Here is a 16284-nt window from a genome sequence, read left to right on the forward strand (position 1 = left end):
CCAGGACCGGTGCGCAGGGGCAGTGGCCTCTGCGCAGGGAGAAGAGAGGCCACATAGGAGAGCCAGGCGAAAGGCTGGCGCAGGGAGCCATTGAAGACAGCACCCTGCTGAATCAGAGACCCCGAGGGCGTAGGAGAGTGTTCCCAGTGGCTGGGGCTGGTAAAGAGGAGCATGAAGCGCCCCATAATGCCTCGCCAGGCATTTGGAAATCTGCCGTTTTGGTGCTTTGTGGCCCCCAGAGGAGGGGGGTCACCCTCACTTGTGAAAAGGTGCTGGGGGAGCTGCTGGAGAAGCGCAGTCTCAATTATTGAGTGTTATTTTTGTGCACCTGCAAATGGCAATTACTAGCATACACCACCTCCCTTGAGTAAGCCTCAGACTGCTCTGCAACGCTACCCTCTGAGAGTCAGGCGCTACAATTGGGTGTTTGGTTCCCAGTGAAGGACAAATGTAGTCATGTTATTTGTGCAGGCCTCACAGATGCTGCCTCGTTTTCCAACATTGGTGTCTAGCGGCGGGAAACATAGTATCCCATTCTGGTGCGCATTTATAGCATTTGATAAGTCCAGTTCTGACACACATTACCTATGCAGCAATGAGCAAATGGAAGACCGCAAGGCTCTGAGAAGGGTTCAAAGTTTTGGTTATGTGAACTAAAGGTATGGGAAAGGAAAGCCCCGCGCCCATATGTGTCATGTGAAGTTATTATGGTTTAAATGTAAGCTGTATTGATATGACCGCGCTATGTTGATTACAATGTGCTAGCGGGATGCTGCTTTCCAGGAAATAATTGCATACAAATGTTCTAAGCCATATTGTACACCTTTGAACCCTAACACTACATACACTACACCTGCATGAGGAGGGTGTCTCCTCAAGAGATAGGGACAGCAACTGATACCTACATCACAAGTGGGGGTGTAGGGGTGGATTGACCTTCAAGGGGGACAGGAGAAGTAGGGGTCCTGGGAGGTTCCCGCGCTTTTTAAGGGCAGGTAGGGTTTCCACGGGAGGGGCCCTAGATATCCTTCCCCCACTGGAAGTTTCTTGCTAATGGCGCAGGCCAAAACCACTGTAAGGGTGGGGCAGGGAGGTTTCTTTACCCCGGGTAGTAGCGCCCCAGGGGTTCCCATGGTGGGGGACCCCAAGAAACTTTAACCACAGTGGAAGGAGGGTGTGGTAGAGTTGAGTGTCTGGCAGGTGCCCCAAGTTAACTGGTGGGGAGGTGAGCAACCCAGGGGTGGCCCCTGGTAGTGGGTGGCCCCCAAGGAGGTTAGTTCTTGAGTGATGGTGTGTAGTGGTAGCCCCTAGGTACCGTAGGTGGGCTAGGTAACTGACCCAGTGGAGATCTGAGTGGGGGTGATGTGCTCCCTAGTTCCAGGTGAAGAGTTAGTGGTGGACCCTGAGGTGTCAGGGTCGGGTGGCTGGTGACCAGTCAGGTAGGCCCTGTGGGACTTGAACCCCAGGACCAGAAGCATGGGGGTGATCTCCTAGCTCGAGGCAAGAGGTGGACTTCTGACAGGTAGTACCACCCTGAACACAGGTGGAGCCTATCTTAAGTGAAGGGACCCTGTGTTTCGTGAAGGGATGGTGCAGGCCATCCAGGGACCATGTAGGTCCCTGGACGGTCTCCCAAGGCGTTGCATGTAGATTGGGGAGAGCCATGAGAGGTGGGCCTGGGTCTAGCTAACTCGGGACCCACAGGCTCTCTAAGGGTACTCCGGGCGGAGAGCGCACCTCTCGGAGGGAAGGGTACATAGGCCCTGTTCTCGCAGCGGAGAACAAGGAAGGGGTCTAGGTTCCCGGGGTAGTTTCCGGGTGGAGCTACTGACGGGGGAAATGAGCTGTAGGATGTCTGATGAGGCACCCTCAGTGTTCCTCCCTGGCATTGCCAGTGTGGTGGTGAGGCCGGTCTAAGGTCCTATCAGGGAGCCAGGCAAGTGGCCAAAGGGTGCTTTTCTGTGTGGGGAAGCACAAGTGTCTGTGCTTTCTTTAGGGAAGACAGTCATCCCGAAAGGGTGGTGGCAGCAGAATGACCTCAGCGGCAGGCTGAGGGTGAGGGTCCAGAGAGGTTGCATCTTTGGGGTGCAAGGACCAAAGGGAGAGAGGTTACTGGTTGGGACAAACTCTGGAAGGGAGACCAGCTAGTGACCCAGGGGATGGGATTTAGACCTATCCCATAAGACCGCATCAGTGCTGAGGCACTGGACCCTTGTCCGGAGAAGTGGTAGGCATAGTGTTGCATGCCCAAGGGCAAAGGTGAGCCTAGTTAGGCTGAGTCCATGTAGACCATGAGTGACCTAGAGGTATCTAACCTAGAGCCCGGAGGGTTCTTAGGGTAGTCTGGGATCCTGTCATGGGTGGAGATTTCATGGATGGGAGGAGTAGGTGGTCTAAGCGGATAACTGGTCAGTAAGGGGGGTCTGGTCAGAACCCCTTATAACTAGTTATCGCTGACTACGGGAAGTGTACCCATGTAGAGTGGCTACTTCTTCCCTGTAGGAATCAGCTGGGCGCGGCGTGTGTTAGAAGGTGGTTCTGACACTATGGGCCACCCGGATTTTTCGCTTTTTGAGCACCTAATTGTTGAGCTTTTACTGTGGGGGAGTCTCATAAGTTGGGACTCACCTACAGTGAACTCAGGATGTAAGAGACTGCATGGGGATTTTACTGGTGTTCCCCTGGCTTGACCAGACCACTGCGCAGCAGCTGGAGTAAGGGACACCGGGCTGGTTACATGCAGACACATGTATACATGCGTGTGCACACGTGTACGGGCTGCGCAGGAGAGATTCCTAGCGTGCGCAGTCCAGGAGCAGCTACAAAGTGAATGGTGTGGCAGGACTTATGCAGTATTGGGTGGTGACATGGAATAGGCTTTATACACTGAAAAGAAACATGCCAGGGAAAGTCAGTGTGTTTTACTGTGTTTTCACTTCATTATTCCCCTATGGCAGGGGTCTTCAAACTGTGGGGCGCGACCCCCAGGGGGGCCGTGGAGTGATGCAAAGGGGGTCGCGCCTTCCCAGTCACACTTCTGCCCAGGCCCAAGGGCTTCAGCCCCCCCCCCACACTTCCCCCGTCCTGTGTCTCAGCCCGGGCTGCTGCAGTGAAACTTGAGCTGCTGGGGGCTCAGCTGGGCAGTGTCTGGATTCCTATCTCCGGCACCCCCGTGTTTTTTCACAGGTCTTTAAAGACCATTTGCATTTTAACATGCCTTTGTAAACTGGTTACAGAGGCTTAGGTTTTTTTGCTGGTTCCAGTACCCCCTGGGTCCCCACTGTGCCTATTCCTTACATTTGGATTTTACATTCACTGCCGTAGTGTGAGAATGCATTTCATGGAAAGGAATACAAAGTTGGCTTCCTGGGGGCACCGTGTGTGAAAGTTTATTGTGCTTTTGAAGCACCTGCTTCAGCGTTTCTTTCCGCCCACAATTACCAGGCCTCACATAAATGTCAAGATAACTCATGTGATTAATTATCTTCCTGGAGCGAGATCAGCATTTTGTTTAGTTGAGGTTTTGACTTAGGTGAAGTTAGTGCAGAGGGTTAATATGCCTGCTGCAAAGAACGTGTACCAAGTAGATTACAGAGTGCGTATGATGTGAAGAGATCAGCAGGTTACTGCTTTCAAAAGAGACATCCTTTTGTTACTTGCAATTTATAACTTAAAGTACTAATATAGAATAGTGAGCTATTAACTTTCATCCTAGAACAGCATGCACACTACAAAGAATACCTTATTAGACCATTGATTAATGTTGCAAAAAGGGTTAATTTGGCTAGAAATCAATTCTTATTATTAAAGGAAACTCCCAACTATGCTGTTTCTTTTTCGACTCTGAGTTTGTGCTTCTCCACACCAAGCACTCTTGAACTATACTGCCTACCAGTATGGATGACATGTGACTCCTATACTTTTAGTCCTTTGGCTTATGTAACATTTCCTATACACTGATTTACACACTTATGATTGATTGTCTCTGTGTAATGTGTGTGTGATGCAAAGTGCTCGGACACCCTACACTGGTATGAGTGCCACTATATAACTAATTCAATGCATCTGAGAGTGTGGGGTTATGGAGACTTGGTCACTGTTAAAGGGTGCTAGTGAGAGAATCCGTGGTGGGGGTGGTCATTGGGGGGGCACCAACAAACATTGTCGCACAGGGCACCACCAGCACTAAAGCCGGCCCTGGGAAGTATGCACAGATAAGCGCTGAAAATACCGCTTTAGGTGACTGCTTTTTTTTGTACCGACTGGGCCATCAAAATAATCTGCTGGTAACCCTAACCATAGGACTGGAAGTTTGTTGCAGGATCAGCACATTATTCATTTCCTTCACCCTCGATCCCCGATTAATGCCGCAATAGTTTAACTTAGATCTTAAAGTCTACGCCCCGTCAATAACATGCTGAGTTACTTCATGGGTCTGGGAATGCACCCTGCATTCAGACAACTCATTCCTCATTCTCGCCCTTTATTGTCACGCTCACCTTGCACTCACAGTGATCACAATGCACTCACACTGATCACCATGCACTTGCACCATTCACCCGCTCACCTTGCACTCACAGTGATCACTCTGCACTCAAAATGCACTTGTCCTGCTCACACTATACCTCAACCTGCAGTCACACGAGTACACTACTCATCCTGCACTCATGTGACACTTCACTCACCTGTCCCCCTCACTACTCAATATGCAACTCACTCAAACAAGCCCATCAGTAATCATACATTCATTCATCCCATTCTGAACTTGCATCCGCACCCAAAATGAGAGAGGACAGCAAGGGAGTGAGAGAATTTGATTGAAGAGGGCAGGGATGAGGAGAAATGTGAATTGCCGAAGAGAAGTGTGGACACGCAAGAAGTGAGTGTGATCCAAAGGTGAGGGCTTCTGTTAGAACAAAGGGGAGATGTGAAAGAGGAATGGGGGGACTGGAGAGGTGTAAGATACAAATAGACAAAAATTTGAATGAAGAGACGAGGTGAATGAGAAGTGCTGAGGGGCACGGGAGGTGACTGGGCCAGAGAGGCCATGAGATAAATGTGAGAGACTGTTAGAGATGAGGGCAGTGAAAGGACAGAATGGCAAGAGGTGATTAAAGGTGAAGTGAGAGGTTGAATGGGGAGAGTTCAGAAGTTGTAAAAAGGGGTGAAAGAAAATGACCTGCAAAGTGAGAGAGGGATCCGGGGTTAGGAGAGAAGAGAGGGATGGAAGGGAGGGGGTGAGAGGAAAGCTGCATGGGTAAACGGTTTAACTCTACACAAAACCGCCAGGGTTTTAAGGACCCCTGCTTCTTCCGGTCAGGGCCAGGTGAGCTTCTAATGTGGCAGCACGTATTGCTGCAGAGTGGAAGGCCCTTCACAAAGGATGACTTGAAATCTTTCTGATGATAATTGCTGTATTTTGGTTATAAATGGGTACTGATTGGGTGAAATCTTTCCTCAGCGTTACTGTGTGTAACAAATATCAAAATAATGAAGCAATGCTATCCCAAAATACGCGGCATCACATAACCTCCTTTACATTTTCATCCCACGCAATTTAGTCAACAGGTTTAGACATTTTTGTCAGGAGGGGGTCCTTACGCCTCAAAATGTTGACAGGGGGGTCTCGGCATCCAAAAGTTTGAAGACCTCTGCCCTATGGGGATGTGGGGCCCATGGCTAGATTAACTTCCGTTAGGCCTACAGATTCCAGACACGCACTTAAGTCCAATGTAGCGAATGTGAAAATAAGTATTCTGCAGAGTCCAAAGTCATATTTGTACTGCTTTTGGGTCATCCAGAACTGTCATATTTCTCTGAGCCAGCCATGACAAGACCCAGGCTGAGGGCTGACCTCAGCTGGATGGATTGATAACCTTTCTTCCACAAGCGAGGGCCTCCTCTCCATGAAGAGATGATGGGTGGGGCTACAGGCTCATCCATCACTAGGTGCCGGGCACCAGGCTGCACCAAGGAGGGAAGGAGTTGGGTTTCAGAGGCCACGTGGCCAGAGACACTGGACAACGCCATTTTTTAACAAACCCAGAGGCTGGACAAGAAGGAGGGAGCAGGGGCAGGGACGTGATGTGTCGCTGTTTGATAGGACCAACAGAGACCTCCTGCCAGCCGCCTACTCAACTTTTAAAAAGTGCCTGCACAGGAAGAGAAGCTCTCTCTGGGGGTGGTCTGCTGAGGCTGAAGGTGCTGGAGCCTGGCGCAATGGGCAGTTGGAAGGAGAGACCCCCTGACTGCCCCCAGGACCCTAACAGCACCAGAAGAAGAGCCCAGGACTGGTGCACAGGGGCAGTGGCCTCTGCGCAGGGAGAAGAGAGGCCACGGAGGAGAGCCAGGCGAAAGGCTGGCGCAGGGAGCCATTGTAGACAGCACCCTGCTGAATCAGAGACCCCGAGGGCGTAGGAGAGTGTTCCCAGTGGCTGGGGCTGGTAAAGAGGAGCATGAAGCGCCCCATAATGCCTCGCCAGGCATTTGGAAATCTGCCGTTTTGGTGCTTTGTGGCCCCCAGAGGAGGGGGGTCACCCTCACTTGTGAAAAGGTGCTGGGGGAGCTGCTGGAGAAGTGCAGTCTTTCCCCCCCCCGGCATGAAGAAATCTGCCGTTTTGGTGCCTGGTGGCCCCCAGAGGAGGGGGTCACGCTCATGTGTGAAAAGGGGTGCAGGGGGGCTGCAGGAGCACCGCAGCCTCCCCCAGCATAAAGAAGAACAGTCCACCCATAAGTTTCACGGGGCATCTGAAAGAATAACCCCTCAGGGGCTCAGCCAGCCTTTAACACCTTCTAGGCTGGAACTTATGTTCTACAGCTGAGGGTGTACTATGAAGTGCATCATGGAGTGAAGGGCTGAGTTGGGGATGTCTGGAGAAGGGCATCCCCTGGATGTGAAGTGGTGTAATTGCACCGAAATGCATTTACTATTGGTTATTTCTTTTTAGGTGGACTGAAAGTCACATGTGTAAAGTGAAGTACCTGTGTAAGGTCATGTTAAGCTAAATGGAGTTATGTTGCTGGACCTTCCTGCTAGGGTGTCTGGCTGTATATGTGCAATCCTGTGATTTCATCTGTGATGCCTTTAGGGGCTGTAATTGCAATGCATTCAAATGATCAACTAAGGTGATGAGTACTGTCATTCTAAGTGTGCGTAAACATGGATTCTTGCTGCTGCGCTTAGGTGAAGTCCCCAGACTGCTAGCCCTTAAGATATAGAGGTGCATACTTTATGGTTAGTAGGAGATGCTCAGTCAGGGTCATGTGTCACCAAGGCAGGTTTACCCCTTTTTAATGCTTGTTGAGGTAATGGGGTAGGTCGCCACTGGGATGGTGCCAGTGCGCAGGACCCTCGCTCCAGGTTATGTTCAACTATCTGCATTGGGAACAAGTTGATGTGCATACATGGGAGTGGTGGTACTAGACCCCACCCCCCCTTTGCGGGAGGGGTGGAGATGTTATGCAATGTCACAAAGTAATTCCAACAGCTTATGTATATTTGTAAATTGGTGCATAGTATTGAGTAGTGTGTTTGTTTAATAAATGTACTCTTTCTTTTATAAAGCAAAGTACAGACTGGACAATCAATTATTGAGTGTTATTTTTGTGCACCTGCAAATGGCGATTACTAGCCCACACCACCTCCCTTGAGTTAGCCTCAAACTGCTCTGCAATGCTACCCTCTGAGAGTCAGGCGCTACAATTGGGTGTTTGGTTCCCAGTGAAGGACAAATGTAGTCATGTTATTTGTGCAGGCCTCACAGATGCTGCCTCGTTTTCCAACAATCCTGAACAACGACTCCGGAACAACGAGTTCCGGAGTCATGAAAGCAGAACAACTTGCCCGAACAACAACTCAGCCTTAACCACGCATGTGCGTGGTTAAGGCTGAGTCGGTCTTGTGTTCGGGCAGGGCGGAGTTCGGAGGAGCATCGCAGTGGAACAGGAAAGAGGGGTTAATTTTTATGGGGTGGGGGTTAGGGGTTAGTTTATAGGGTTTGGGTTTAGTATTTAGGGGGTATGGGTGATCGTGTTTGTTTAGAAGGTGTGGGAGGGATTAGTATGAAGGAGTAGAATTCGTATATAGGAGGTGGGGGTTTGTGTGATTATTTTAAGGAAGTGGGGAATTACATTTATGGGGGTTGAGTTCGTATTTAGGAGGAGGGGGTTTCGTAATTATTTAAAGGGAGAGGGGAATTAGATTTATGGGGGTTGAGTTCATATTTTAGGGGGTGTGAGTGATCGTGTTTGTTTTTAGTGTGTGGGGAATTCGTTTTTAAGGGGTAGGGGATTGGGGTACTATTTGGAAAGCATTTTTTGTAACACGCATGCGTGGTACAACAAATAGTGGTTTAGATGAGGTCGTGGTTGCGACCTCGTTGTTAGGGAAGTCGTGGTTGGGGAACTCGTTGTTCCAACATACAACCTACAAAAATGGTACCTCATTTTTGTGGGCAGGCCTAGTGCCCGCAACAGGAAAGACCCCAAAATACACTGTGTCAACATCAACATTTCCTGACACAAAAAATGATCTGTTTGGCAATGGAAGTAGCAGTGGGGGTTTTTGGCCAGGGATTGATGGCCACTCAGGGAAACCTACCAAACCCAGACATTTCTGAAAACTAGACTCCCAGGGGAGTCCAGGGTGGTATGTCTTGCATGGATCCTACAAGGTTTTCTTACCCACAGCGCCTTGCAAACCTCAAATATTGCCTACAATTTGTACATTTTCCTTGCATTTCCGTGACGTAAACTTCTGGAATCTGCAGAAACCCACAAAATTCCTACCCCCCAGCGTGCTCCCACTTGTCCCGATAACAATGCTGCCTCAATTGTGTGGCTGGGCTTACAGCACACGACAGGCAAGCAAAAAAACTACGTTCAGTGGGAGTGATGACTCTCATTGATTGTGGTTTGATTTGATTTCCGCCTGCGGCCGTTCTCAGCATGTGAACAGGTACTGAGGATGGCACGGAGCCATCCTCTGTAACGAAGGAGTTAACATGAGGTAAGTTGAACCGTTGGGTCTTTTGATGCTATGATTGTATTGTGATTAACTCCATTTAAGTTACACTTCACTGCAGTTAAATGTCAATTCAAAAAGATTATTTTACCAAGAGCCTATACAGTGAGTGCATCAAATGTTCCAGGTGAGGGGCCCTTTAGGGTGGAGCAATGGGGGTGAGGTAGGTCTGGTGAAGCTGCAATTAAGCCATTACACTTTCAACAGACTGAATGGAGATTGCCACATCATGTTTTTCCACGCATCATCACAGCGGTGTCAACTAGTTGGATTGTAGAACTTTGTAAGAAAGTGAATTAACTTAGGTGGATGGTACTACACCACAAGTAATAAAGTCACCACCAACCTGTTTAGGTTAAACACAATACTTTAAAGCTGAGCTCACCACCTAGTAGTTATAGTACAGAGGAGAGGCTTAATTTAGAGAAAATGTGTGAAGCATTTAGAAGTACCAAAACATTTAAAAAATCTAACGCACAACAAAATAAAAATCCAACTCCAATTTATGAACTTAAGGAATATTTAAATGAACAAAATGATAGCAATCCAGTATGGGGGATGACAGATATGACTTTTGAGATTCAAGAGGCAAAACACCAAGAAAAAGTAAATTGCCAATAGAAAGTATGGTCTCTGAAATGGGAGGCCAGAATCCCCCTGCTGGGCAAGTCAGCAAGCTGTATCCAGCGAACAGGTTGAATGAGGTCCCGCTGAAGCACGTGGTTTTGGTGGGAGTTTGAAAACTCAAGTTTCATGCTCAAAGACATTCTGTCGCTGGCCCCATTTAGCGGCTTCACCTGATCAAAATTTCTACTGTCTCTTTTTTTGAGGTCAAATACCTCAAGTGTGAAAAAGCATCAGGCCTTTTCCGGACAGGCTGAACTGTCTTACCACAAAAGTGCGCTGAACTGGATTTTTAGACAGCAAAAAGCTCTGAATGAGACCAACCTGAATTTTTTGCCCAGCAAGGTCACACCTTGGGCAACTGACTTGGGTGGTGGGTCAGTCTTGGCCTTCTGGAGGCCTAGAAGTCCAGAATTTTTTTTAATACAAATTTTTCAGAGATTTCACAATTAGCCCTCATTGACACCGCAAAAGCTCCACGGGAAAGGTTGCCAAGACCCAGGGGAAAGCACTTCTGGATCAGAACTCACCCCAAAGGCCACCTGCAGTGTTCAGTCCTCTTCAAGTTGCAACTGGTCACGTCAGGAAAAAGGCTTCTTACAACTTTTGATGTGCCTGTAGCCACACATGAGGTCAGCCAACTGACCCTTGGAGTACCTTTCTTTATCCTGGGTACAAGTGGGGGCAGGTCCAACACTTCGGGTCTCTACAAGGATCTCAAACATCAGGTGCAGTCCTTATTCTCTTCTTCCGCAGGCCCAGAAAGTTTTCTGCTGAGCTGTGGGTGAGGTGCCACATTTGTAGGATTTACTAGCCAGTAGGTGCGGGTGACTCCAGGACACTTCCTAACCAATGAAGAAAACCCTTCCACTTTTGTAGAACATCCTATTAGCCTTGCTGCAACTATCCCAAATTGCACCATTATAAGGGGACTCCAAGATGGTACAGACCTTCTGCCACTACAGGGAGCCAGTGGACAGCCAGGAGACTGTTTAGGGTAATGAGCAGTCCCATCCCCAGCTACACGAAACTGGTTCTGAGACGAGCGTCACCTGCCACTGAGCTTGTGTTCAATCAGCTACTGAGGACCTAGGGATCAAAGGATTTCCTTCATCAGGCTTACCTTACACTGGACTATGGATCAACAGATCTCATCTTTGTCACTTTTCAGTAAACAAAGTCCTGAACGCCTTCAGATGCTCTTCGTGGGCCGAAAGATGTCACATATCTCACACGCAGTCCAGCCTGCCTAACAGGCATAAGACACTGTTCTTCTCTGGGGTCAGTTTTCACACCTCATTAATGGAAAGCACTGGCTGGGACAGATGCTAACAGGCTGATACAAATTAGTCTCTGGGAGCTTCAGACAGGGCAAGGATAACCTTCTAAAAGCTACTTTCCCTAAATATTTACTAGATATCTAACGTCACCAATGAATTGGGGTTTTAATAAACATAAAAAGTTAGTGGTTGTACCATTTCTCCAGCTTGCCCTACCCCAGAGATAGCAAAATTAGTAGATTAATCTGTACTCTGCATTCCTCATTGGACAGCCATAGCCTTCAGCAATGAAATTAGCTTTTTGGAGCTTGTCATTACATGTACATGCCAATATTATATTTCTACATGTCCCACTTTTAAATACTAAGCAACTTACCTTTTGGCCTATAATAGCTACTAAGTGGTGACGTCCTAATAATTAAATTAAAGGTTTTCCCCCTGTCAAAGGTGTTATGTTGACAGATCGGGATGGAGGTTTAAACTGTAGCATTCAGTCTACATTGGTAGGCTGGAAGCCATGTTTTCGTTGTCACACTAGTGAATGGCACAATAAGTGCTGCAGTCCACACGTGACATTTAGCTTTCCATGCGACAGGTGTGCTTGCTACACCACATACTACGGTCTTACTGGAACATTAGGTATGCTTGTTAGGAGTCAGGCAGTTGTATCACACTTTAGGGGTCACAGCACATACACTGGGGACTAGGCAGCAGTGCCCCAGCCTGCAGTGCCTAAACACCAGCTTTAAAATTAATCAAAAATATTGGTGAGACCACAAAAAAAGGGCCATTTGCTCACACACTTTCTGCAAATGATACACTGTCTACGGACAGAATTATGTTGTCATGATAGAAACAGTAGGCAGTGATACGAGAAGAAAGCAAGGAAAGAACAAGTTCAAACAAACATACTCTTGGTCCACAGTTAGCTTCATCTGGCTGCTCAGCAGACATCCCAACTTCCTGTGTGTTCAGGTGATAGTGTCAAGTTCACCTTCTAAAAAGGCTATGTGAATCACAGCTGCCATTTCAAACTAAGAAAGCAGAGCATGTGGTGAGTGGTTCATGCAAGGCAACAAATTCTTCCCCCAAACTCCCTTCATACCCATATGGTAGCTAATTATAAAAATGGCATCCCGATGGAGGGAGATTCATTTGGGAAGACAGCAGGATTCATACTTCAGGCCTCGAAAAAATATTTTAAAAATTTACTAGACCTGCACGTTGAGTAACTTGAATAATCTATTTGACCTAACTGTTGTGTACTTGACCCGTAAACTGGTCTCAAATTGTGTGATGATTGGCAAATATTTTATTTTACAGAGTGGCTTTTCCCTTCATTCTCACATGAGTGCACCTTCAAATATGTGAGTTCAGCATTTCTGTTGTAAAAAACTCGTTTGGTTAAATAGACTAAAGATTTGCTCCATGTGTAATAAGAATCTAGCCCACATATAGGGTACACATGATACCCGACTTGCCTCTCAGTTTCCAAGTAGCATTGCCATCATGGCAGGGGCAGGAGTGTTTCTCAGTTCATGTTTAAACACTCACTTGCAATAAATATATAACTAAAGCATGATGATGTAGTGCACCATCATTTACAGATAGTACATTGCCAAGAAATGGCCAAAAACCTTCCCACTACCTTGCAGCTTTACTGATAAACTATATAGTGTATTAATAATCAGTAAAAATTGGGTTTCAGAAAAGATTATTTATCATTTGCATCTCACCAAGTCTGATTTGTCATCACACAGAAGTACAAAAAATGGGCTTTCACAACTACTGAAAAATATTTTTAAATGTTTGTAAGGTTGACTTATTAGGTATTTAAATGTGTATTAGGAAAAACCTGATACCCTACAGCCTTTCATTTCACACTCTGTACAGCAGGTCAGACAGTTCACTTTACAAAATCCTGGCACTCTACAGTCAGAGAAGGAAAATAAATAGTAAACGGACTTCTGACCTCTGTCTCTGAACACAGAGTAAACGTGATGAGATAAAAACAAGATTTAAAGGCATCTTCATTGCTCCTTCACTTTCTGACTGAACAGAACATCTGTTCTTTGTCAACTCTTCAGAACGGGCGAGTAGGTTCTAAATATAGCTCAACCTGATCAAATCTGACTGGCCATAGAGTGGGCAAGTAGATTTTTTGAGGCCCGTACGTGCTGTGGTTTTGGTGAACTCTTTGGATCTTTTCCTGACACATCAGACTCAGAACAGACTCACTAGTCACAGTCAACAAACAATATCAGAGGGGTGTAGGATCCGGGATATTGGCCCGGCCTGCCTTAATGAGGATATATTAGTTAGTCAGTTGTCGTTGGAAATGAGGAACCCCTCGCCCATTAAGTTCATGAGTATGTACAGTGAGCCAAGGCAAGTTCAAAAATGTTTTAATCAATTGGAAAATTCCATTCGATGAGTTGTGGTAATCCATTTATATAGCCGAAATACAAGGTGATTCTTAAGAAATCAGAATCAATAGAACTAAACTTTGCATGTTTAAATAGCCAAAACTTGTTTTTCCCCATTGAGGCATGCAAGCCTGGGGGTTTTTCAAGGCGTAATAATCAAACTGGCAGGTGTCGCAGAATCTATAAGGGCGTTTGTGGCTGCTGTGAGTTGATAGCTGACATATTGCCAGACAGCCTTGTCGGGCACGTCGAGCATGCGCTCTATATTCTGGTCCTGAATTGCCCTAGGACTGGAATATAGAGAGCAGGCTCGACGTGCATGACAAGGCTGTCCGGCAATATTTCAGCCATCAACTCACAGCAGCCGCAAACGCCCTTACCAATTCTGCAACACATGCCAGTTTCTGGAGTCTGTTCAGGAGTCTGCAGAACATCCAGAACTCAGCAGCCAGAATCACTCTCAACCTCTCACAACACTCACACATCTCACCTCAAGAAGCTGCACTGGCTATCCATATACATATAAGCACATTTCAAACTCCTCACTCATACTTTCAAGGCACTGGTCCAGCATAACTCAACAATACCATCTGCTATCACAAGCCTTCTGGAAACGTTCGCTCAGCAGGTCTCTTATTTCTATACATCCCATGCATACGGAAAAACCGCTTAGTAGTCAACCAATACTGCTTTCTTTTTTCCAAATGTGTTGCTGTTCTTTAAGCTTTTTTATCAATGAAAGGGCACCACAAAAGAATGACATGAAATTAGTTACAAAGTTCACAGTGTGCAAAGAAACCGGTGCTGGGCAAATTGCAAGGAGGAAGCAGCCAGTCTTCCTAATGCGAAATGTCAAGGCTTAGGCGTGGTAACAGGGACCTCCTTAAACTTGAACTAATACTACAATATGCTTGATATCCACGTGCTTGAAGGGTTGGGGCTGAGGAGTAAAGATATCAGTTCTTACTCTCAAATAACTCGCGACATGCACTATAAGCCTGTTTGGAAGAAGATATGATGTAAAACTAGGGCTTGCAGAATACCTCCAGAATTGACAAAATAGGGCCCACATTGACCCACCTTACAATACCTTTGGCCCACCCAGAGAAAAAATGCTGGAACCGGGCCCGAGTTCCAACTATGCAAAGTGTGTGTGTGTGTGGGGGGGGGGGGTCCGGGGGGGGGGGGGGGGGGTGAAGACTGTGAGAGGAGATTTGAGAATCTCGGATTCCGACTTTGGGTCAGAGAGGATGTGGAATGCATGGGGCTAGGCTGAGCAGTGGGAAGGGACAATGTAGGCTGTATGCGATAGGACCCCGGCGGTTGAGGACCCAGTGAGGAGAAGCACAGAGGGCTCAGTTCTGGAGAGTCTACTAACTGGACCACCCCCATATCGCGTGCAAAAAAGAAGCCCTTCTCTCCGAACCCTGCCGCCGTTGCCAATTACCAGCGACAGTCATCACAAATCTCCCGCTTCCCTGCTAACAGTACGTGCTAGAAACTCTCCGCAGGCACGACGTACATACCCCAGCCTACGTGCCGCCGCGTACTTGTCACGTGGTGTAAACGCAAGCGGCGTTGCTATGGATCTTTCCTTTAATAGCCATAGTCGCTACCCAAGGTTCCCACATCCTTGGATGTGTAACTTTCCTTGCACTCTTGCGCTCTCCTACTTGGTGTGGTTTGCAGGCTCAGCAGTGACGTCACTGATGTACGGTTGTTGCTGTTCTTGATAAATTGTGACGTCAGGTTGTGGGGTGCAGGACGCCCGGCTCGCTGTTACCATGGAGGTGCTCATTCCTTCCTTTCGGTACGAGGAGAGTGACTTGGAGCCCAAAGGGTACACGGTAAGGAGCAGAGCTGGGGTAGGGTGTCAGGGCACAGAAAGACCATTAGACTGGCAAGCAACCACCATCGTCATTGGTGTGTGCACCACAAGCTCAGGTAGTGCATCACTGCGCGTCTCCGATAGTGGAACCGAATGAAGCTGTAACAGCATCATTGCATGATGCAGATAGATAACTTAGAGTTGGGTCATGCGGGTTTGGGAGCATCAGTGCACGAGGCTGTGCTGCAGTATGGGTTGAAGCTTTGTAGCATCCAATTAATGATATGCCTGCGTGATATCTTTGATCTGTTTTTGACTTCGCAAAATGTGATTTACATGTATCCTTGGCAATCTCTGTCCTTCAAACATCAGCATCGCATGATGATAGTGAGCTTTGGCGCCACCACGAGTGTGTGGCGACGAGGCTTTGAAACCCTGCATCTTTCATGACAGTATCATCATGATGTGACTATTAGTATTATGATACGGCAATACAACTTTGACAATATAGCCTTTTATTATGGTCATGTTATTCTGTTTTGTCTTTGAGGCTTTGTGTCGTTACACGTGCGACAATTAGGCAGTAAGATATCGTGATTTACTGACGATGAGGCTGACTTCCATCATGAATATTTAATAATGAGGCTTTTAGGGATGTGAACATTGTGTCGTCTGATACAAATACTTGTTGCTAGGGGCAACCCTATTTTTAAAGGTGATCAGAGAATGAAAAAGGTATTACTTTACTACTGGATTCCCATTCCTCTACCTATTACAACACTTTTTCGTTTACTTACTGCAACACCTTTGTTGCTTGTACAAGGAGAAGGTAGAGAGGACGCAAGTGAAACGGCTTATAAATAAATCCTTTTTTGGGGGTGATGTGTTTATTTTTATCACTTTAGTTGAAGTCGCAGTTTTCAATTTTGTATCTGTAGGAACTTTTTACATTTTTAGTAGATGTGTCTAGGTCTGAAGACAGTAAGGTAGGAATAAGTTCCACTCATGTTTTTACAGTAAATACCTGTCCACTTGTATCAAATCTACCAGTGATTCGCATAAGCCTATTCTCTCTTTTTCCATTTCACTCTTTTTTTCTCTCTT

General features: G+C 47.0%; 1 protein-coding gene across 1 annotated transcript in view; it reads left to right on the forward strand.

The window, feature by feature from the left end:
- The first annotated feature begins 14943 nt into the window (after positions 1 to 14943).
- SNX24 (sorting nexin 24) overlaps positions 14944 to 16284 on the forward strand; it is a 656912-nt gene continuing 655571 nt past the window's right edge. Inside the window, exon 1 of the mRNA XM_085632674.1 lies at positions 14944 to 15199. Within this exon, the coding sequence (XP_085488800.1) occupies positions 15137 to 15199 (63 nt within the window). The 5' untranslated portion in view covers positions 14944 to 15136. The remainder of the gene's footprint in view (positions 15200 to 16284) is intronic.

The sequence above is a fragment of the Triturus cristatus genome, chromosome 2_1, assembly GCF_964204655.1.
Source record: "Triturus cristatus chromosome 2_1, aTriCri1.1, whole genome shotgun sequence".
Lineage (NCBI taxonomy): Eukaryota > Metazoa > Chordata > Amphibia > Caudata > Salamandridae > Triturus > Triturus cristatus.